This window comes from Ambystoma mexicanum, chromosome 5p (genome assembly GCF_040938575.1).
Source record: "Ambystoma mexicanum isolate Mex_15411 chromosome 5p, UKY_AmexF1_1, whole genome shotgun sequence".
In the NCBI taxonomy this organism is placed as follows: domain Eukaryota; kingdom Metazoa; phylum Chordata; class Amphibia; order Caudata; family Ambystomatidae; genus Ambystoma; species Ambystoma mexicanum.
In genome coordinates, this window is record NC_090930.1 from 2319330 (window position 1) to 2343572 (window position 24243).

The window sequence follows — 24243 nt, forward strand, 5'->3', positions numbered from 1 at the left end:
TTCCACCACGAAGGTATGGCCTGTTTGAATACCTAGTCATGCCATTTGGTTTATGCAACAAGCCGGCTACTTTCCAGGCGTTCATGACCAATATCTTCCATGATATCACTGATCAATATATGGTTGTGTACCTTGATGATATTCTGAATTTCTCCTCCTCCTGCGAGTTGCATACGACTCATGTTTGCACCGTGCTCCAATGCCTGCAGGACCATAATCTTTATGTGGTTAGGTGGCATACGAGGAGGCACACGAAGTGTGTAGGTGCCACTTGGTTATGTACATTGACTGCCCATGGAAATGCTAATCACCCACTTCCAGCCCCTCTCTGCCCAAAACACATCCTACTGGGATCTCCAAGCTTGTTCATCAAGTTGTGAAATCATCCTGTTCACTTAAAGTGCCTGGCTGTCTTATTTCAAAGTAGTCCTCTAGGAGTTAATTGCTTGCGTGGGCAGTGCAGCAAAAGAAAAGGAAAGGAAAGAAAAGACGGGGTGTAGCCAATAGAGGACGTAGGCTAAGACAGGAAATCAACTACCCTTTGTTTTGGAATAAAACATCCGAGAAACGTTTAGAGAGGATGTTCCAGAGGTGAAGATGCAAGAGGAGACAATCCGGTATCAGCGGACTCAAATCTGAAGGGAGAGAGACGTTATGCCTGCGAAATTGGCACTGTTACCCCTGTTTGAACAAAGAAGAATGTAAAGTGGGGTCGGTCCCACTCCAATCCATCAGTGCTGTGTCATATTCTCATGTTCAACCTGTCATGATGCGCCTTCCGTCTTATGTTGAATGCACATAAAGCAGTGGGTGGAATTACAACATTTGGAAATGATTTGGACAATGCAAATATCAAAAACGTGATTCTTTGCTAACTATTGAATAAAGGAACAGCCATTATTTTCCATTAACAAGAATGTTCTTCAAAGTCAAATATTCCATTATTTGGCAAGCAGCAAAATAGTCCAGAATACAATACCCCTGTATAAGTGAGACACGTCTCTTGAGGAACAGAACAGGCATTGGCAGTGTAGTCGAATGACTTTCTCCCAACAGTCCACTCTGGTATGGCTTTGGCGTAGTCCCCGGGAGGCCCATACCACTCGTTCTCCTCAAAGGTCGTGAATGTGGGGTGGTACTCTGTGCTGGGCTTCAGTAGATCGGTGTTGAAGGCATAAATACACGCATCGGACCAGTTCTTCGCAAGAATTGCTAGATCCTTGTCCCAGGACTGAAAATGTCAAAAGATAAAGCAACAATTTAATGACAAATGTTAAAGTAAAAAATGTAACATATTTGAAAATTCTCTTTCTGAATGTTTCTCAGTATTTGTTTTATTGTGTACTGTAGTTTACAAAGAAATTGTTCACACACAGCAAACACTAACTTTCACAGGCAATTATCATAAAAGGAGACAAAACTTCATGTATTAAAACACCTTTACACATTAGAATAAGCATAATGAAGTTGATATCAGAGACGTTTTTATGGGAGGGCAAAAGGGGCCCACAAGGCTAGCTGATCTGAAGAAGTAAGATTCCATTGGTCACCACTCTTAAATAGCATACATCAGTATATTTCATGGGGTGCTGCTGAGGCTCTAAACTCGTTGCCTTTCGGTTTTGACAAGTACATTCTGCCTTGATCAAGTCATCATGTATTGCTTTCTGTGTTCACTGTGGAATACATAGTTTGTGTGTTCCTTACGGCACAACTCCGTAGCATTCTTTCCTTCCTGTGGGAATTATGTTGGTCATGTGCAATAGGCAACGGTGAAATGCATATTGATACAATGAGTGCCACAATGGTTCAGAAGTTAGCTCAGTGTGTGAAGCACCCATTGCAGAGAAATGTGTTCATATGCAAAATTAGAATATCACATTCCAGCACGGCCGGCCGAGCCTTTCCTATGTATGAAGTTTATAAACCTGCCTGCATATGTACTTGGTTTTGCAGAACAACATCTGCTATTATCAGCAATGTACCTGCACCAGAGAGGGGTTGCTATAAAAACGAACATATCCACTAAGCTCTAGAAATTGGTTTGTTCAGATGGGGTGTTGTAAAACACAGTACATATGCACGCAGGTTTATAAACTTCAGACATAGGAAAGGCTCAGCCAGCCTTGCCGGAATGTGATATTCTAATTTTGCATATGAACACATATCTCTCCAACGATGCAATAAACTGTTAGTCCAAGAGGTGAATAAGTATCCAAATTCAAGATTATGGAACAAAAGCGTTCATGCTTGTATCCTGGATTTGTCAGCAGGCGATATAGTGGTCCTGGTCAAATCATCTAATATATCTTACATTACTGTGCTGTCTTGTGTGAGGTTTTCCTTCTTGCATGCTGCTGGTATCGTTTAGCCCATTACTTGATCTTTCTTCTTATGTAGGCCATTTGGGTGGAAGGGTTGGTAGACGGAAAAGAGTGGACCATATGTTGCAGGCCTCAGGCAAGCATATTTTAAGGTCTGTTTTTTTGACACAAAAAAAACGGTTTGCTTTTTGGTAAAAGTCAAAGGTTTTTAAGCATGTTTATAAATGAAATCGTCGCAAGACATTTTGGAAGTATTTAAAGCTTTAAAATACAAAAGACAAACCCAGATTAAACTTGTTAAATCACATGGATTGGTATGTTAGTTCTGATATATGTCCCTTGATGGCGAGAATGACGCTAGAATCATTCCCATTTTGCATAACATCCTCCTATAATGGTCATGTTTGGGAATGTGATGTGTGTACTTTCCAAGTCATTTTTTTAATAAAATGAGATTTTTTTGCTTCATGGTAAGAACTGGAAAAGAAAGCTTTCAAATGCAGAAATTGCAAAATTGGCACAAATCCCAGCTTCACCCCTTAACCAATGTGTGATCCTGGGCATCTCATTTAATCGGGTATTGCTTAACCTCTCAATATTGCCAGTCCCTAAACCTTTCAAAATGGTCAGCCCTTCAGAGTGATTTCCTTCTCATGGTATGATCTTCATAAAAGCCTTATTCATGGTTTCACTGTGTTAATAGTGAGCATATGTATATTGCACGCCACAGGCATGTGTTCCTTTGATATCTAATGGCAACACTGTTTGAAAACCATATCCCACTTCTAATCTCAGTCTGTCTGGATAAAGACACCTTCCTGGTAGCTTCTAATCTGCCTCCACTATTCAAGCTACTGTATGTGTAGCTTTCTCCTTCCTCCCAATTGGTGGTCTCCTGTCTCCATGCATGAGGACCTTTGCATTCTGTGAGGCAGCTAATGGGAGTTCTCGGTCTGTTATTACTAGAACAGTAGCCTCTTCGTAGACTGATAATAATGCTCTTCAAATGCTACTTGTTTATCATTTTGAATGAAGAGGCTAAGGGGACTTAAAAAGAGTAAACATGTTTATTGTGCTGCGAGATAGCATATCAACCTGATATTGTGAGCGCGACGGTGGGGGGTGTAACCAGTGCTCTTGATCCCTTCATTTCTTGCGTTTGGTTGAGGGGGGGGCCCCAAAGATGTCCATGCCCAGGGCCCCAAAAGTGCTTAAGATGGCCATGGTTGATATAATTAATGGCAGCAACTATTAAGGAGACTTCATGACCTACGAATGTTGGTAATGAAACATCCAGTTACAAAGTTACATCGTGAACAAAACGTGTGAATTAAAAGTGCTCTAAGATCTTGTATTTTCTGACCATCAATAAGCGAGTGCTTCTATAACTTCAGCCCAGCCATGTTGAGGAAGGGGCGGGTGCGCCCGGGACTGGAGGGGCGCAGCCCAGAGGGGTGGAGCCCCGTGACAGGGAACTCGGAGACCCAAGATGGACGCCGGCTGATCCGAGGAACAAGACTCCTGTGTCGGTGTTCCCTCTCAGAGCTTGCTGCTGCAGTGATGGGCGGGGAGGCAGCTGTGGGGGAGGCCCTGTGTCTGTGGAGTGCCACTCGAGGGCAAGGATTCTTTAAAAACGTGGGCAGTGCTTGGAGGCAAACCATTGGCCCTGGTGGGGCCAGAGACCTATGGCGACTAAGGCAAGCCCTGAAGTAGTTGCAAAGCGAAGGGTGTGGCCGCAAGGCGAAGTGCGAGAGATTGTACCTGGGGGTATCCGCACAGCTCAATGGGGGGCCTGGAGGGGGGGTCTGAGAACCTCTGCAGGCACAGGAGGTCGTGCCTGGAGAAGGGGCTGACACTGTCTATCTGAGGGTGGGCGGGGTGCCTCCTGATTATAGAGCTGTTTCTTGGTGGCTGTTGTGGCCAGGACAGTCAGCTATATGGCCCGTTGGTGATTGAGGATAGGCCACCTGCAAGACCCAATTCAAAGAATACCTCAATGACAACAACTTCAGATGGCAACTAACAGGTACCTCGAGCGACACGCCCATAGACTTTCTGGACATCACGATTAGTACCAATGAAACCGAATTGACCACAACATCATACAGGAAGCCCACAGAAGTGAACTCGGTGCTCTACGCTACCAGCTGCCATAGAAAATCAGTGATCAACAACATCCCCAAAGGAGAAGTCGTCCAAGCGCAATTGCTCCCTCCTACAGCACAGATCCACTGAACGAGGCTACCCTGACCAAGCCATCAACTGCCGTCATCAACATTGCATCCAAGAGAAGACGCACAACCCTGCTGACACCAAAAACACCAAGGCGAACCACTGGAGCAGACAAGAAAATCAGATATATTACAAAGTACAGCAGCGACAGCCATCAAGTCCAGAGAATTCTACAGAGACATTGGCATATCTTGGAGATCGACGAAGACATCAGTAGTTGGATACCACCAAGACCATTACTGACATTCACTAAGGCAGACACACCGCGGACAATATTGAGCCCATCCTACATGGCTCCAGTCGCTAGGACACTAGAAAACTGGCTAACCAGCTCCAAAGCAAAGGGCTTTCACAAATGCGGAACCTGTAACATGTGTCGACATGCGATAAATGCCAAATCACTCACGTTCAATATCAATGAGGAACACTGAATCACCAAATTCATTAATTGCAGGTTTACATTTGTTATCTAAGCTATAATATATGTTTGTGGCTGTAAATATATTGGCAGCACCAAAAGAGCTGAGGACTAGGATCCAGGAACACCTAGGACTACTGCACTCCCAGGCAGCGAAATACCCACTGGCCCTTCATTGGCAGGAAAAACACAAGCTGGACAACAAAGATGGCATCAGTTTCAATGGACTTGAAATTGTACAACCTGATGCCAGAGGTGTAGACAGGGAATTATACCTGCGACAACGCGAAGCCAAACTCATTTGCAAAAATAGATGTGTCACACTTGGGCTTAATACTGATCATGAGTTTAATGTGTTTATCTGAAATGACCCTCGCTGTTGCCCCCAAACCTGCTCCAGGCCCTCGAGCCGCCCCACGTGTGTTCTCCCAGGCCAGACCCCATGACCGGAAGCTGGACACCTCTGTTGTACCCATCCCCTCCAACCCCTTGTCCTAACCAGCAAGCACAATTCCTGCCAACCAGTTGGCCTACACACCACTCAGAGCCAACCGGAGTTAACAAACATACTGTCAGTTACCGACTTTGCGACTTGCACCAATTGAAGCAGCAACCACCCAACCACATTAGCACACAAACTTGTCCCAGAATCGCCGATAACTGAACTATCAAGTAGCTAGTCCAACAGGCGAGAGCCTCTGCAGATGCACCCCAATCCAACACACGCCAAGACACCATATTGATAGTAATTAGCTATCAACAAACTGCGCATTCTCTCTTAATAACTGATGCCCTTTACCCCTCACAGTGACTAATCAGCCTCTTATCACGAACCGGACAGGCCCAAGACACCCTTAAGGAGGATTACCAACCACTCCCTCTCTAGTAAGACCCCCCTAATTCATTGAACAACTACGAGCTAACTTAGCTAATGTCACCTACTCCTTCCCTACCTTCCCTCCACCCCCTCAAATCTTCTTTTTCCTCGTTGGTACATTTTTGAGAACCAATTAATGGGAATTAAACATCTATATTTCAATGTGTACCGCAAATGAATACTCACATTGTCACTATATTGGCACTTCACACACCATTTTGAACTATGTACATATTACCGAATATATTGGAAGTTGATCCATACTTATTGCGTCGACATGCACCAACCCTATCACCAACACACATTCAATTCACCACATATGCAAAGCCTTGAAAAAGACTTCGGTCGAAACACGTGTTGGCTTTTCTCACATGCACCTAGCACATAGCGCTAGGCCACTTGATATCTACTATAACCGACAATTAATAACAAACTCTGTTTGTGAACACGTGTTGCAGACTTCTTTCTAACAGGAATTGCAAACATGGTCCCAACACCATTGCTAAACAAGGTTTGCATACTCACTAGTGCTCTGATTACTTACAGGTAATGTTCATTACTTCTAATCCCACTCTTCCTCGTCACAGTACTTACCTCATGAGGCCCCTGCCTCTGACACAGGACCTTCTTCTATTTCTTTAAATCCCTATAACTCCTCCCCCACATCCACATCACTCAGTTTCATATTACCAAGCTGGAGCATGGGACCTTCCCCGCAGGGAGGGTGAGGAGGGTTGTCACTACTGTGACGAGGAAGAGTATGATTCAGGGTAATGAAGATTACCGGTAAGTAATCAGAGCATTACCTCCACGTCAACTCTTCCTCGTCCCAGTACTTACCTCATGAGCTATACCAAAGCAGCAACGGGGAAAAGTTCCCAATGAGACACAGAGCCAAAAACAGTGCAGCAAAACACATCCATAATAACTCTTAATTCACATCCCAACAGACAAAACTCCAACCACGAAGGAACCAACCTCCGAGTGGGAGAAACTCAACCCATAGCGGTTGATGAAAATGCTTACACCAGCCAAGGCGGCAGCCATACAAATCTCTTGCAGAGAAAACCCTCCTTTCATCGGCCCAGGAAGCCGCCAAACCCCTGGCGGACCACCCCTGATCGTGCGCAGGCACAGGCATGCCAGAAGCCACATAGGCCCTGGAGATCACAACCCGGAAACACCAGAAAATGGAAACCACAGATGCGTTATGCCCAGCCGGACCACAGGCAATCAGAAGACTATCATATTGGTGGAAAAAAGCTAACCTAGCCAAATACTCCAACACGTCCCGCCGGACATATTGTTAAGCCAAGCCACCTCCTCAGGCGTTCTCGGATCATGAAAGAAGTCAGGGAGAACCAGATCCTGAGAGGTGTGAAAACCGGGAGACAACTAAAAGGGAGAAACTTCGGACCACACCCTTAGCACCACCAAGTCTGGCAGCACCCTCAGGAAAGGAGGGTGACATAAGAGAGCCCCAATCTCCCCAAGCCTACGGGCAGAAGTGAGGGCAATAAGAAAAGCAGATTTCAGTGTAAGATGTTTGATATCAATCTCGGAAATGGGCTCAAAAGGAGGCCATTGAAGGAACCGTAATACAAGAGGGATATCCCAAGGGGGAAGCCCTTTATCAGCACAAGGACGGGAAGAAGAAAAACCCTTGAGCAACTTCCCCACCAACACCTCCCCATCCAAGTGACCATCAGAGTACCCCAAAAGGAATTTCATGGAGGCCCACCGAGAGCGAAGCCTAGAAAAAACTGCCAGGGCCCTGTCAAAACCCCTCCTGGAGGAATTGAAGGATGGGCGGAATCCGGGACCCGGTACTACTTCGCGTACCGCTCTCTCTTGGCAGGGGCCGTGGGCGGTTTCTTCAGGAGCTCCACCCCCTCGTCCCAGATGTCAAGCAACAGGACCAAGAGGACCGTCTTCCTCTTGGCCTCACGCCGTTGGTAGAGGAAATCTTCCTCCTGCTCCACAGGGCAGAGCTGAAAGAGCTCGGATGCCCTGGCGATCATGGCGTGAAAAGAGCCAATTTTGTCAGGCGGGGAAGTCCTGGGGGGTGGCGATGGAAGGCCCATCCCGTCGTCACCACCGTCGTCATCCGTCCCTATCGTAGCAGTCTCTGTTACTGTGTCATCCCTCGGACCGGGGAAGGAAATGTAGGCCTTGAGGGCCGCGTAGGCTGGAAGGGCAGTGGGGGATGAGTTCTCCACTTGCTTGGAGGGCTTCCTGACGGTCCAGGCTCCGCTGGGTCATCCGTTGGGGGTAAGGGCAACCTTGTCCTTATCTCTGTGCACAAGGCCTGGATAGCCATCAGGATTGCTCCTGAGCTGTCCTGTGGCCCAGGAACCGGCTGCGACGTGCGTGATGGTTGGGGAGTGGAATCCTCCGCCTCCACAGGAACCTCGCCGGCGTCACTGTCACTTTCTTCGTTCGCCTCGTCGGGATCCCTCCCGCGGGACCGGACTTCCTCGGACCTCTTGTCCAGGATCTTCACGACTTCAGCCAGCTCCTCGTCAGAGGCTGTATCTATGTCCTTGATGGCCACGACCCCCTCTCTTTTTCAACCGGGGTTTTCACAGGGGTCTTATCGATGGGCTGAAAAGAGGATTCCCTCCGCGGTGGCAGGGAAACTCTGGGCCCTGAGGTCGCTCCCACTGGGATAGCCTCCACAGGCTTCGCCAGGGCCGACACAACTCCCTCGATAGAGGCATTAGCCGGGTGAATCAAAGCCTTGATGACTTTGGACGCGCTTGAGGCCTTCACCTTGGGGGGAGGGTCGCCGCCTTGCTCCCTCTCGGCTGTCTCCGTCGGGATCGACCGGTGCTTCTCCCGAAGCTTACCTGGGTTCTCCGACTTCCTTTTCCCCGAGCCAGAGCGTTGGCTCATGGTTGATGGCGTCGGTGAAAGTGCGCCCTGCCTGGCAGCCAAGGAGCCCGAACGTTTGGCGCTCCTGGTGCCCGCAGACTGGCGGTGCTTTGCCATTTGTTGGGCCCCTGTCGCCGGAGCACCCTCGAAGGTCTTAGAAGACCGCTCGGACCTCTTCTTTTCACCTGCTGCTGGGCTCTTCCCCTCCAACCAGTTGGTGAGGCGGATCTGCCGATCCTTCACGGTCCGTTCCGACATGTTCTTGCAAAACGCACAGTCCTTTTCCATGTGCGTTTTGTCTTCATGAAGGCAGTAGAGGCATCTGGAATGCTCGTCCTCCTTGAAGACATTCTGCAATCCGCATCCAGGGCAGCTCCTGAACAGCTTTGATCCAGGCGGTGTGCTCCCTTTTTCCTGGTCCATGTCCACGCGGGGTAGGCCTCAAAGAATCTTCTGGATTCCTCCAAGAAGCGGGACTCGACGAAAGCTTCGCCCTTGAGGGGCGTAGAAAATTCCGAAACGGGTCCCCGTTGATCGGAAGTAGAAACGGTGGAGCTTGAGGCTTGATTGACTGAAAAATGAGGTTTAACTCTGAAAAATCGCTAAACGCAGTGAAAGCTCGAGAGCTATAGCACGAGGACTCCCAACATTTGAACGTGCGGTAAAAATCTGAAGATGGCTGCCAGAGGAGGGGCTTAGTTAGAGGGCAGTCATTGGCTGGCGGCAGTATGACCCAGAGACCAGTGATTGATTATTAGGAGAAAGACAGTTCAGAAACGAAACTGAAACTGATTTTTTCTTTACAGAGGATTCCCAGCCTGACGACGGGGAATATTCATGAGCATGTGAATCCATGCCAGACCCCATGCTGGAGAACTTCAGCAACAGGCGAGCCGAAACATACTGCCTTCTGAGACAGCGCCCCCCCTGCACAACATCCAGAGTATGTTCCACAAAGCCCCCACATTGAAGCGTTCCGTCCGGACAAGCAGTGCAGGGCCTTGAGACCCATAAGCAGGTGACACATCCTAAAAGGCATAGGGACCAGGAACACCCGCAAGTAGAACATTTGACCCTGAACAGGGAGAGGAACGGGCAAGACGGTAACCCACAACAGGCAAGACGGTAACCCACAACAACCATTCGGAGAGAACGGATCCCATAGCCAACTACTTTGACCGTGAGCTGGGTACCGAAGTCCTAACCATGCAAACCTCGACAGGAGGAGACAAGAACGGCAACTGATACCCCCCCCCTCCGGAAGGAGCCCATTACCCAGGAAGCCGAACCCCACCGGTCCCATACACCTCAGAGAAGATAGACGAGGAGCCAGGGAAAACCGCCAGTCACTGCACTTGCACCAGAGGAAAATCACAGGACGTTGAAGAAGGCCTGCTCCGCAATATAACAGCATGCTTGTCAGCCCACAAAAAGATCCGACCTATCAAAAGGAAGATACAGGACAGCCAAGAGGTTCAGCAGACCATGGCCCCCTCGACTGACAGAGGAGCCACCAGGCTGGCGTCAAAAGGGCAGAGTACTGTCACAAAGCGGGGCAAAGCAATCCATCCTGGATAGCAGACATCAAAGGCAACCCCCTACCTGGGGTATGCCTATACTGGAAAAACCCACTGAAGTGACATCCACCTCCACCGGCACCAGGGGCTCTGAGAACCCCTCTAAGCACACACATGTGCCACCATCTGCCATATTACTTCCCACACGTCTGAGAGGAGGCGTGAAAGCAACACGTCAGCAGCGGAGGACCTAGGCCCTAAAAGATGAGACACTGGGAACCCCCTGCAAGGCAGTTACTTCCATGATGCATTTTCTATAATTCCATGCCGGACAAGGGAAAAGAAAATCATCTGCGTTGACCTTCCCTCGCGCAGTTCAGAGGAAGAGGGCAGGACAAGGAGTCTGCGTCCATGGCTATCACAGACCCAAACACACCACTAACTCGCCACATGACTGAGAGGTGGCTTGAGCCCTGTGTCCAGTAGCTGGCAGCCCCATGCTCTAAATGGTTCCAATGCGTCGGTCTAGGAAGGATGAAGGGCTGAGTCAGCACTGTGAGACTCGAACCCGAAGTGTAGACTATGCCAGGCAGGTACCCTTCTGGCCGCTTGCAGACGTGTACCAATCTGCGCCGTTTTCACAGGCTGCATGCAAAGAATGCATCCTGGGCTGTGTGTGTCTGAGGAGCGGGTGGTATGTGACATGCCTGCGACAGAACAGAGCCCCGCACTTTCAAAGACTCTCTGCCATTGTGAACCCACGACAAGAAGCAGAGAGGACTCACAACAAAAGGGAAGGCTAGCCCATACTGCCAAGTGCTTGCCATCATTTCCAATAAAGATGTGTACACAGAGCAGGAGGAAACGGCCTGTCGAATCAAGATGGCCAAAAGAGGAGGAGAGGGGAAAAACATCAAGCCCAGTCCTCCCCTTTCCTTACCTTCCCCTGGGCTGTGCAGGACCCGGGACACAATGCTCACGCTGCGGTCTGGAGCCCAGCAAAGAACCGAGCGAGGCAATCCGGCTCAACTGTGACCCCAAGCCCCGCAGGTGGCCCAGGAGCAGCGCCGCACCTGAGGGAACCGAGGGCACTGCCACACAGCCCCCCCAGGGGGCCAGCAATCGGTGCTTCCCAGTGCCCCACACCGGGAAGGAAAAGTCCAACCTTAAACCAAATTAAAATGAGTGACGTGGATGTGGGGGAGGAGTTATAGAGATTTAAACAAATAGAAGGTCCTGTGTTGGAGGCAGGGGCCTCATGAGGTAAGTACTGGGAGGAGGAAGAGTGGATGTGGAGGTAATACTGAATATATACACAATGGTGAGCAGCAAATACCTAGGAGTAAGGACCAGAGGTTAACCTTACTTGCAGAGAATCTTCAGGACAGCTTGCCAGATCACAGTATCCATTCTGCACATCTGTCCAGACAATAATGCTAAGAGACTCCTTTCAGCAAGCAGCAGCTTTGAACATTTCTCGCAAGGTGATTTTCACTCAGAAAAGCTGCTATTGATGCGTTGCCCATCACTGTCGAAGAATGTCCCATTACTCTGCATTTCTGCCAGCCTGTAACTCCACTTAATACAATCCAATGCTTAGCGACTGCAGCCCTGCCTACTGCCTGACCCTTAAATAAAGGAGGTCTTCCTTCTATGCTTAGTTCTGTCTGCTTCTCTGCCAGCCTGTAACCCCACTTAATACAATCCACTGCATAGCGACTGCAGCCCAACCTACTGCCTGACCCTTAAATAAAGGAGGTCTTCCTTCTATGCTTAGTTCTGTCTGCTTCTCTGCCAGCCTGTAACTCCACTTAATACAATCCACTGCATAGCGACTGCAGCCCAACCTACTGCCTGACCCTTAAATAAAGGAGGTCTTCCTTCTATGCTTAGTTCTGTCTGCTTCTCTGCCAGCCTGTAACTCCACTTAATACAATCCACTGCATATCGACTGCAGCCCAACCTACTGCCTGACCCTTAAATAAAGGAGGTCTTCCTTCTATGCTTAGTTCTGTCTGCTTCTCTGCCAGCCTGTAACTCCACTTAATACAATCCACTGCATATCGACTGCAGCCCAACCTACTGCCTGACCCTAAAATAAAGGAGGGCTTCCTTCTATGCTTAGTTCTGTCTGCTTCTCTGCCAGCCTGTAACCACACTTAATACAATCCAATGCTTAGCGACTGCAGCCCAACCTACTGCCTGACCCTAAAATAAAGGAGGTCTTCCTTCTATAATTAGTTCTGTCTGCTTCTCTGCCAGCCTGTAACCCCACTTAATACAATCCAATGCTTAGCGACTGCAGCCCAACCTACTGCCTGACCCTAAAATAAAGGAGGTCTTCCTTCTATAATTAGTTCTGTCTGCTTCTCTGCCAGCCTGTAACCCCACTTAATACAATCCAATGCTTAGCGACTGCAGCCCAACCTACTGCCTGACCCTAAAATAAAGGAGGTCTTCCTTCTATAATTAGTTCTGTCTGCTTCTCTGCCAGCCTGTAACCCCACTTAATACAATCCAATGTATTGGCAATCCGTGCAATGCTTAGTTCTTCTTCTCTATTTAGTGTGCATTTTTAGGGACCACCCCTTCAATGATTAGCTTGAATGTTAGTTTAATAATTGAGATTTAGGCAAATGTCATCCGTCTTAGTCTATTGGGTACCTGGGGTAATGCTCCTCCTCTGCCCCTTTTTCCTCTTAGCGTATCGCATACAGTCTTGGGTTTGTGGTCGTCTATCTGCCGTGTATCCAGGGTTAAATCCCTCCTATAACGTTTTGAGAACACATCTTAGTGTGGTATCCTTAGTAGGATTTATTTTCAGGGCAGGCTGCAACGTGTCACGCTCGTTCAAGAATTGCCATCATCTAGGAGAATCCCTGCTGCTAACGTGTTAAACATTTTTGAATCTTGTTGAAACAAGAGCTCTCTTTTTTATTTATTGTGACACTTGGGTCAAATCAAACTTTACACACATTTAGTCATTTCATCACATAATAACAAACAGCTAAATCAAGTGAACATCATACAAAGATAAAAGCAGCTTGAAGAAATACAGACCATTAATTAACAGTCTGTCGTTAGGATCATTCAACACATTACAACACACATAATACCAAGATACAAATAAGCGAGTACTAAAATATCCTTTAAAACTCTCCTCATGGATGAACAAATAGATGTTTCATAGTTCCGACTCCCAACCTACAACAATGACAAACACGGTCAGCTTGTAGCAACTCAGAACAACTGCCTATCACATCATTGATTAGACAGAGATTCAATTCAATTTGTAACCAAAACTTTTTAAGGAAAGGGGAGGCATATCCAGTCAAACATACCTGAGGCGCATTATACGGTTTAATATCCGTTATAAAGTGTTCAAATATCTTGTAGACCACCAGCTTCGCCCCGTTACTGATCCAATCTCCCTCAAAATGCACCTTCTTAACCTTATTTGGGTTAAACTCCAGCTCTTCAATCTGTTTGCTAGCCAATAACAGGAAAACAAAGTTCACCCACTGCTCAAAAACAAAAGTTTCCCTGTGTAAGCCTTAAACAGAGAAGATGCAGGAGGAAACCGTACACAGCGAAGGAGCAGAATTCTTTTCCATTCTACCTTCGAACTTAGGGAAGAGATGCCCACAATATGCCTTATAGCAGCAATCTGGGTACCACCTGGGAGCCTCAACATGCATTTTTAAAGGAACGCCTATTCTTTATCCCAGTTTATTTTGACATCTTTGACTTCTGCCCCATAAGTCAATCTTGAGACAATCACTTGATTGTAGAGTAAGGGCAGGAATCAGCGAGAAGCGCCCATACTTCATATCCAATGTGCGTAGTGGGATCACTGCAGTGATCGTATTCACAGATCGAGTGTCTATGAGCCCCCCATGCCACCCACGAGTGTCTGTGTGCCCCCCATGCCCCGCACGAGTGTCTGTGTGCCCCGCCATGCCCCGCACGAGTGTCTGTGTACCCCCATGGCCCCCTGTGAGTGTCTGTGTGCCCCCATGCCACCCACGAGTGTCTGTGTGCCCCCCCATGAGTGTCTGTGTACACCCCCCACAAGTGTTTGTGTACCCCCATGCCCCCCACGAGTGTCTGTGTACCCCCATGGCCCTCTGTGAGTGTCTGTGTGCCCCCATGCCCCCCACGAGTGTCTGTGTACCCCCGTGGCCCCGTGTGAGTGTCTGTGTACCCCCATGGATCCGTGTGAGTGTCTGTGTGCCCCCATGCCCCCCCGTGAGTGTCTGTGGGCCCCCATGCCCCCCACGAATGTCTGTGTACACCCCCCACAAGTGTTTGTGTGCCCCATGCCCCCCACGTGTGTGTGCCCCCCATTCCCCCTGTGAGTGTCTGTTTGCCCCCAATGCGCCCCTGTGAGTGTTTGTGTGCCCCCCAAGCGCCCGTGAGTGTATGTTTGCCCCCCAAGCTCCCCGTGAGTGTATGTGTGCCCCCATGAATGTTGGTGTGCCCCTGATGCCCCTCTTGAACTTCCTGTCTGCCCACTCCCTACTCCATGAACCCCCCTTCTTTGCCTCCTTCCTACTCTTCACCCCACTCTATTCTTCCTCCTCTCCTACTCTTCTCTCCTCCCTGCTCCCCTGCCCCCCTGCTTCCCCCTTGTTAACCTCCAGCCCTACCTCAGGCATAGTAATCATAGCTGCCTGGCTTGACAGCGACCCTGCCCCCTCCCATCTTCCCCCACCCCCATCTTTCTTTGCCCTTTGCACTTACTCTTATCATTTGTCCCGTGACTTCTGATAGCAGCTTGTCTGTCTCCCCTCCTTGTCTTCTCCTCCCGCTCCGCCCCTGCTCTATACAATTTGTCTCTGACCTATTTGGACGGTAGCTTGTTTTGTTCCTCTCCTCCCTCACTTCAAACCCCCCCACTCCTCCCTTCCCCCTCCTCTTGTATACTTCACGCACTACATCAATTGTCATCAGGCATAGTAATGTTACTGCTTGTTTTGTCTCCTTCCTTTCCCTTCCCTCTTTTGCGTTATCTGTTCCATGCACTATCTGAAATTTGGCCAGGCTTATTACGATAGTTATTTCTCACATTCTGCATTGTTTCAAGGACTTCATCAATGTAGCTGTATTTTCCCATGTTCCCTACTTCCTTGAAGCGGTTTGAAACACATTGTGTATAGGCGCTATATAAATAAACAATCAATTCAATTCACTCTCAGTGTGTAGAGGAGGTCCCAAATAAAGCCTGCACTCCAGTCACCCATTTTGAAGTACCAGGAACGTTCACACCAAAATATGTGATGTATGATGAGCAAATAAACCAGCATAGAGCCGCAGTAGGGCTCTGCCCGGTACCTATCAGAAGAGCAACGCCTATTGAAGTACCGATACCCAGAAAACCATGGATAGTGAGTTATCCATTAAGAAAACCCTACCAGCAAATAAGACGAAATGAAGATTGTCCAGTCCCGGAAGAAACTAAAAAGGTCTTGATGGAAGACGAATGGTGACGTCACGAGGACCCAGACGGACTCTCAGAGGGAAGAAATTACTACCCAAGAATGACACAAAGAGACGGAAACGCCATGAGAGAAAAGATTGTGAACCTTGAAAGCGAGCGTCCCCCAGATAGCACGATCCTCCCCTCAATGAGAGACAATAATGGACTCTCCCAGGATGGGAATAAGGCCAGGACAAAGTGCGGGTGAGCTTAAATGGGAGTTTATCAATCAGAATAGGGCATGCAAAGAACTCTGCAAACTCCGAGAGCGCTCTGTCTGACAATAGCAAAGACAGGCGTATATACTTACAGAATGCGTCATAAGAACCTACATGCTATAGGGGGCACAAGTTCGTGGGGATTGGGTGGCGACGACTAACTATAGGTGTTGCTGCAAAGTGGTTTTGCCGTGGCTGGAGGATGTCACTGGTTACCCTTGTGGGTTGGCTGGCCCTGCCAGGTCAGCTGGGCTCATCCGGACGGCGGTGTTGTGCCAGCCGTGGCCAGTGTCAGTGATGAATGTCTTTCCTGGCTTTCTGCCCTAGGGCCATGCACACCGCAGTCATTCAACATTGCAATATGATCTTCCCTGGTAAATCTTCCAATAGGTTATTCTACAGGTTAATGCAACACAGGAGGAATGCACCTAGAGTGAGGTCTTTTGGCGATACATCAATACATGGTTACCATCGTCCTGTTGACCGGGTATCATAGTTCGCGAGGTTGGGTCTCAGGGCATGGGACAGGCGGTCCGCGTTATCATGTCTCGTTAGAAGTCATTATGGATGTGTTCCTGTGGTGTTGCCATAATATTGGGTGTCCTAATTTTACAGGGGCCATTAACCTAAGGTGAGCCGGTGGGTCGTGGAGCCTAAGAAAGGCCGCCTTTGGATCTGTGTTTTAAGGCCGGGGTTTACTGCTGGGTTGTAAATAATTCAGGTGGCAGGCCGTGGCCTTGGGTGCTGCGGGGGAATGTGAATGCTTGAAGCGGCTCCAGCCGAATTGGGGGAGGTGGAGCAGAGCAGCACAGGCCTCTGCTTTTCCGTCTGGCAGGCTTCACTGGGGGGGAAGGAGGAATGGCCTTGCATGTGCTCACAAGGTATTTTCCTCGTGTGTTGCAGATTTAGGTGGAAGAGACATAAACATTCACATAATATACAACACTCATTGAGTCTTTTCAAAGCTCACGTTTTTGACGTTACCAGTGCCATCCATATGGCCAATTCCAACGCATTACTTATACGCTAAGTATTTAACAACCACAACATTTTGTCACATCTCTATACATATGCGGTAAGTGAGGTAGTAGTAAGGTTGGTGGAGCGCGCAGGAACAACCCGCCAATAAGACTGACGGCAGTGACACATGGTGAGCTTGGGCATACATATGGTGCATCTTCATGCACCCCTTACGTGAGCTCCCAATAGGGTTGCATTTGTCTTCCCTTGCACTCTAGCAGCATTAGTTCAGTTATGGCATGGGACCTTGGGGTGCAGGCTTCTTGGTAAAACACAAAACATGAAAAACTCCCGGGACACTTTTACTGTTTGCGCATAGCTACAGGGATGTGGGTGCTTCATCCCTAATGTCATGTAAGCACACATTCTGCCATTTTTATGGAGGTTACAGGTTTTTAGTCAGAGAGGTCGTGGAGAGAAAAGTTTCATCACAGGTGATTTGCTCATTAGTATTTGGGGACTCTGCTTTTTGTCAGGGGACCATTTTACACCTGGGCCCTGGTGGCAGGGGGGACCCCTGACGAGCCATGGACTTCACCGGGGGGAGAGGATGCAGGGGAGGGGGGTCTCCTGGCCCAATCCTCCCATACATTTCCCCCCTTTCGTTACTTAAGTAACGAATACTTTAAATCCTCCAACCTCCTGCACTCTTCCTCGTCAGCTATAGCGTGATCCCATGCAGGGGTGCTTTTTATGGGCATCCATGCCCTGCACACCCCTCGCAGGCTTTCACCTCTCCTAGCATATTCATCTGGGGTGCAGGTCAGGTATATACAACCGCTCTCCCCTTCTAAGTCCACCCAGACCTCCTCATACCATTCAAGTATATGGGGCTCTTTAATTGTAGTGTGCCAACTTATCTACTATATCCTTGTCGTGGTACATGGGCACCATCTGGAATCTTGACGTGTAATCTGTTCCTGTTTGTACCTGTACTTCCTGCATAGTTTGTATTGTACCGCGGGTGTTGCCCATTGTCACCATCATCATTGCACCATTCAGTACTGCGTTAGCACAACATCAAAGACCCACCTGGCACAGGCAAAAAATAAAAAGGAGGAACACTACAGCCGGCATCAAAAATTTAACAGTCATTCCCAGCCACGATGGGACCCAGGAGAAGATATTGTCGAACCATGTACTTTCTTCTGCTCCACCTTCCATTTTCATTATTTCTCCTAGGTTATGTACTGCTTCGATCACATGGGACAAGGAACCGTTATCTGCGTCTTCGGAAGGTACGAAAGTGCAGCAGGCACTTCCAATTGTTTGGCAAACACCTCCGTCCATTGCTGTCAACAGGTCCAAGACATATCTATTTTGCATGGTCATTAGCCGCAGTGCTCGCAGTTCCACTTTTATTACGTTAAACCCTTCTTCAGTGTCATTTGCCAGCTGCATCAGCTCCCAGCGTGTGATTTGGAGCCACTTTGCATTTGCTCGCGCCTGGATGCTTGGGATGAGTGAGGCAAAGAAAGTTTCTGCAGAGCCGAATAATCGTTATCTATCCGGGTCTGTGCCAGCAGTTCTGATGATGCCTTTGATATGTAGTTCGATGATCGTTTGTTTCGGGACAGCACTTCCTCCTTGTTCCCGGAAGACAGGACATATACTTGTGACTCTGCAGTTGGCTGGGCCTCATTCTGCTGAGGTTTTTCTTGCGTTTTCTTGCTCCCATCAATGTGGCTTTCCGGGATCACCATTAGTGCAGAGTGTAGGGCGGCCAATGAGCAGCTGCCACTCCAGGATTGTGGGAGGTGTAAGTATGCCTGATTGCCACATACCCAATAAGTGTCCATGAGGGCCGCTGTCCCCTTTCTCATATCTGGGATGGTGAGGGTCTCGTTACAATTTTTGTTTACCCCCATGATGGTTTTCCCGTCTCCCTTGAAACACAGTTCATAGTTTCAATTTTGAGATGTGTTCCTTCCATACTGGTGTGCATGTCTCTTCTATCCATTGCAGTTTCTCTGGTGCCACACCTCGCAGTGCTTCAGCCTTGCACATTATCTCTTCGTCTTTCCACTTATTTTCTGAAAAAAGTGTCCCTTGTATTATAATAAAATGGCTCCTCCAAACATACCACTCCTACCGCCTTCGGATAACAGGCCTTCTCATTCTGCAGCATTTTAAAAGTCACCTCATGTGCCTGGAAGGTGTTCTTAATTCTGCACAACGTGAGATGAAGGAGACACTGGGCATCGACAATAGGCAACTCTTTGGGTAACAATACTTTGGGTGTACCTGAAGCATGGGGAATGAGGGAGCAGACATAACAGCTTTCATTTGTTGTTTGCTTAGCCGTTGCACTCATGTCCGAATACCATTTATTTGTCTGGTGGGGGTGTCGCGGGTCTTCCATTTTGTCCAATCCCAACCCATAATATTCATCATATTTCCTCCTCCCCGCCTCCTTTTTCCGTCTGTTATTTCTATTTCTAAGGTATTTCCCAGCTTCATGGGCGATGGACAGTGTGGGCCCCCCTTTCTCCCTCTCGCCCCCCTTTGCCCAGTCATCATATAATGCTTCATATCTCACTATCATTTTTTCATTCTCTTTCTCCCTACTATCTAGCAGTGTTTTTTCTGTTGTGGGAGTGGGCGCGCTGGTGGGGGTGTTGTATAACCATGATATAACAGAGGAGAATTTTGGCGGGGAAGTTGTGCTGTTTCGCATTTTTTCCTGCAAGCTTTCATTTGGCGAGATAGCAACATTGGGTAGTGTCGTGTAATACCCCCATACCAGTTTAGATCCGTCCCATACCAAAAAATCACCTTCTTTAGTATTTACAATTGCTGTTTCATTTGTCACATTAATCCCGTTAATCCCTCCCCCCTCGTTCATCTCGATAGAGATGAACGCTATAAACCAATACGTAACCAGGCCAAACAATATTGTAAAAAATAATGTAATACATACAGACAATCCACACTCATACGAATATCTACATCTCTCAGCTAAAAATTCTCTATATCTAATAAATCAATCCGTTGCAGGCTGCCCGTTAGTTGCCATGGTAGTTCCTGTTTGAGATATAAAAGTGCATTAAGTGCATGTATGTAAACATTTTTGTTGGCACTACCAGTGCCAAGAGGTCATGGAAGGGAGATGGGTTTGGGTAGGGGAGGGGGGGTCGGGATGTACAGAGAAGGGAGCAGACAAAATACATATTCTTCACATTATTATTTACACTTAAATCGTTTTTTTTCATTTTTAAAAAAAAATCTTATCTTTATCGATAACCTGTAATATAATATTTCTCGTTAACAATTTTATCTGTCAGTTACGCTCCTCCATTCACATGTTCACATTCACTCATTATTTTCATTTGTATTGTTTGCTGTTGTCTGTGCCTCCTCCTCCACCTCTTCCTGTACGCTATTATATGCCTTTCGCACATCCGTCAAATTTATCCAGTATTTAAGCCCCTTTACTTTTACAGCTGTAGGGGTACAAAATACCACTTCGTATGGTCTGTGGAACCGTGAGGCATTCCACCGGCACACAAAGCTCTGGACATAAATGAACTCTCCTGGCATTAATTGTCCCTGTACTTCATGTTCTACATGGGATCCTGTTGTGTTTCCTTCTTCCCTTGTGAATGGTGGAGAGAGCTGCTTTGAGATTGCGCGTGCTGCCCTAGTTAGCTTCTTCAGATATTCTGTGAACTCATCTCCCAATATCGTGGCGCTTCTGTGTGCGTCTGATTGTTGGCGTAGTGGGGAATGTGCAGTGTGCATCCGTCTCCCTGTCACGATTTCGTGCGGGGACAAATGGTGGTCCTTGCTCGGCTGATTCCTCAGCTCAAACAGTGCAAGGGGCAAACAGTAGATCCAGTTTTTCTTTAATGAAAAACACAATTTGGACAGTCTCCCTTTTAACAGTCCGTTCATCTTTTCTACAACGCCATTACTTTGAGGATGATAAATCGAGCACAATTTATGTTTTATTCCCAATAAGGTGGTCACTTCTTTGAAGAGCTCGTTCACAAAGTGAGTGCCGTTGTCTGAGCGAATTACGTCGCAAATTCCCCAACGCGGGAACACTTCCCTTACTAGCAACTTTGCAGCGCTTTTAGCATCAGGTATGCACATGGGCCTGCTTCCACCCACCTCGAGAATGGGCATACAACCACTATCATGTAGCGTGCCCCATTACACCTTTCCCCCATATCTGCGTAGTCAATGTGCAGTTCTCTGAAGGGCCCTATCAGTTTTGGAATTGTTCCCCTGAGTGTACGTAGCGTCATTCCAAAGTTATATATCTGGCACGTTGTGCACTCCATTGTCAATCTTGATATGTGCTCCTGGAGACAAGGCACGAACCAGTCTTCTTGTATTTCTGCTGCAATGTGTTGTTTGGTGTTGTGTGCTGGAAAGTGTAATTGCTGAAATGCTATCTCTAATAGTTTAACCGGCATTACTACTTTTCCTGAGTTATTTTGTCGCCATAGTAAGTCTGTTGCCGATTGGCTGCACACCATTTTTTCATCACCACTTGCCCCTTCCTGCAGCTCCAGTATTTGTGATATGGGCATGGCATTGTATCCTTCTGGGAGCTCTTCGCTTGCCTTGTGCTGTAATATGTACTCAACTGTTTCATGTTTTTCAAAGTACGAGGCTTCCTTGGCAGCAGCGTCCGCTGCCGCGTTCCCCAAAGACGCAACGTCTGTGTTGGACGTATGTGCTTGGCACTTCACTATTGCTACTACTGTTGGATCTTTTAGGGCCTCAATCAATTCCTTCAGTAGTTCTGCATGTTGTGCTGGGGTCCCATCTGCTCTTCGAAACCCTCTCCGCCCCCATCTTGCTAGACCTCCATGTACTGTCATCATGTAAGCTGAATCTGTATATATTGTTACTGCACAACCTTTAGCTGCATGTAATGCTTCTATTAGGGCAATAAGTTCTACTGCTTGTGCTGAGAAATGTGATGGAAGGCGATAGTGCACTAGTATTTCATACTCACCTTCTTCTAACCTCACCACTGCCAATCCCACATGTTTCTCTCCTGTGTCCATATCAATCGATGCTGACCCATCCACAAAATACACCTCTCCCTCGCTCAGGGCATTCTCGCACACCACTGTGTCCTCCCCTGTTTCCCCTGTGTAAGTTGCACAATTGTGTTCTTGCATGTCCTCTACTGTGCATGGTTCTGTGATGAACGTTGCTGGGTTTACTGTCCTGCACCGTACCACGTGGATATTGGCGCTGCACAATATTATTTCATAGGCAGTTGCTCGCTGTGTGGTCAGTGTACTATTTGATCTTTCAAGTATCGCAAATAATGAGTGTTCTACGAACAACGTGACAGGGCACCCCATTACTATTGTGGCACTTTTCTCAATGGCGAATGCGGCGGCGGCGAGAAATTGCTCGCAGGCGAAATGTCCTTGCATCACCGCATCCAATGTGCCACTATAGTAAGCCAATGGTTTGTGTCCTAGGGAAGTCTTTTGTGTCAGTACAGCTGTCATAAGGGTTCCCTTACAGTGTGAGAACAGGTAAAATTTGCGCTCATAATCAGGATTGGCGAGTACTGGAGCACTCAAAATCAGTTCTTTTAGTAACTTAAATGAGTCACTCATTTCTTCTGACCACTTTATTTTCCTGTTCTCTTGTTGGGCCTCTTTGAGTGCTTCCGGTAATGGCCGGGTGTAGGCTGCATAATCTAGTATCCAGGCTCTGCAATAGTTACACATTCCCAAGAATTTCTGCATCTCCTTCACTGTTGTGGGTTCTCTCACTGACCTTATTGCTTCCACTCTGTCAGGGATGATTATTTTTCCTTCCCTTGATATCAGCTGCCCCAGGTACAGTACCTCTTTCTGACAGTATTGTAGCTTTTCCTTGTCCACCTTGTACCCTTTATTCGCCAGCAACGTCAGGAGTGTTAGTGAGTCTTTTCTGCACGTTTCTTCACTCTGCGCGCAGACGAGCAAATCGTCTACATACTGAATGATCGTGCTTTCAACTGATAAATTACCCAGGTCTTCGTGTAGTATGCGGTTGAATATGCTTGGGCTTTCACAGTATCCCTGAGGTAATCTGCAATGTTCGTATATCTTTCCCCCTAATGTGAATGCTGTTAGGTATCTGCTTTTTTCAAATTCAAATTCTTTAATGTGATACAGTATGAAATAAATTCATACTTTACACATATAATTTTTACATATTACAAATCACATATAAAAACATTATACTCAATTCAGCTATATACACACTTGTATTAAAAAGAGAAAAGGAAAAATCATATAAAATCATATAAAAAAAATTTTAAAAAAAAAAAAAAAAACTAAACATCCTAACTAAGGATTAAACATTGACATTCTATCACCGAGATCTAATGAAGGCCTTTGCATATGGACTATCTAACTCACTCATTTCAGTCTCTAAGTGGATTCTTTGTACATCCCCTTAAATTTCCTCCATCTTAGGATGGTACTAGTCCACACTTCAACTCCCGCTCAACTTGTTGCCAGATGTTATAAAGGGCGATAAATAAATGCATATTGCTGGTATTGGTGCAATATAGCCAAAAAGACATTTCAGGTATAGTGGCATGATCATGTACAAAATCACCCAAATGACGTATAATTGTGGCTCTCAATGTCTGACATTCGGTAAGTAGGTGTCGAGCTGTCTCTAAGTGGTCAGAGGATTTACACAGGCGACATACGTTTGTCGGACGGGATTTTTTCCCAAGCCCCTCTGTTGTACAGGGTGGGCAATTGCTCAAATCTGAATAAGAGAATGAAACGTCTAAGTTTACTAGAGGGACAGAGGGATAGATAGGTTTGCGGCTTCATAAAGTTAAACAAACGATATTTAGTAAACTGATACGACTTGAGGTTGCTCATGTGATTATAATTCTCAAGCCAATCCCATAAGTCCACTTTTTTACCTAGGGCATATAGGATTTCCTTGGAGGTGTTAACCCTTCTGTGTGTCCATCCGATGTCGATTAGGAATGTCACCATATCTTTATAAAGGGGTGACGTAGTATATTTTTTGGTCACTTCCTGATGGATCACCGATAGGTGGGGATTGATAGGGTCATCAGCCATCTTGAGGTGGAAACCAGCTCTTTTCTTCAAGACCATGGCTTTGAGGGAGGGTAGTCCCAGTTCTAATCTGATCAAGGCCATCGGTATCCCCGGGTGTAACCCGAGGATCCGTCTCCAAAACGTACCCTCCAACACTTGTAACCATCCTAGATCCATTGTATGTAGTGAGTCTAGTCCATATATGATCATCGGTGCCATTACTTGGATGTAGAGC

The 24243-nt window shown here is 47.3% G+C and overlaps 1 protein-coding gene across 1 annotated transcript in view; it reads right to left on the reverse strand.

The window, feature by feature from the left end:
• LOC138481610 (GLIPR1-like protein 1) overlaps nt 1-24243 on the reverse strand; it is a 1920818-nt gene that overhangs the window by 1670123 nt on the left and 226452 nt on the right. Inside the window, exon 2 of the mRNA XM_069613805.1 lies at nt 980-1231. Coding sequence (XP_069469906.1) covers nt 980-1231 — 252 coding nt within the window. The remainder of the gene's footprint in view (nt 1-979; nt 1232-24243) is intronic.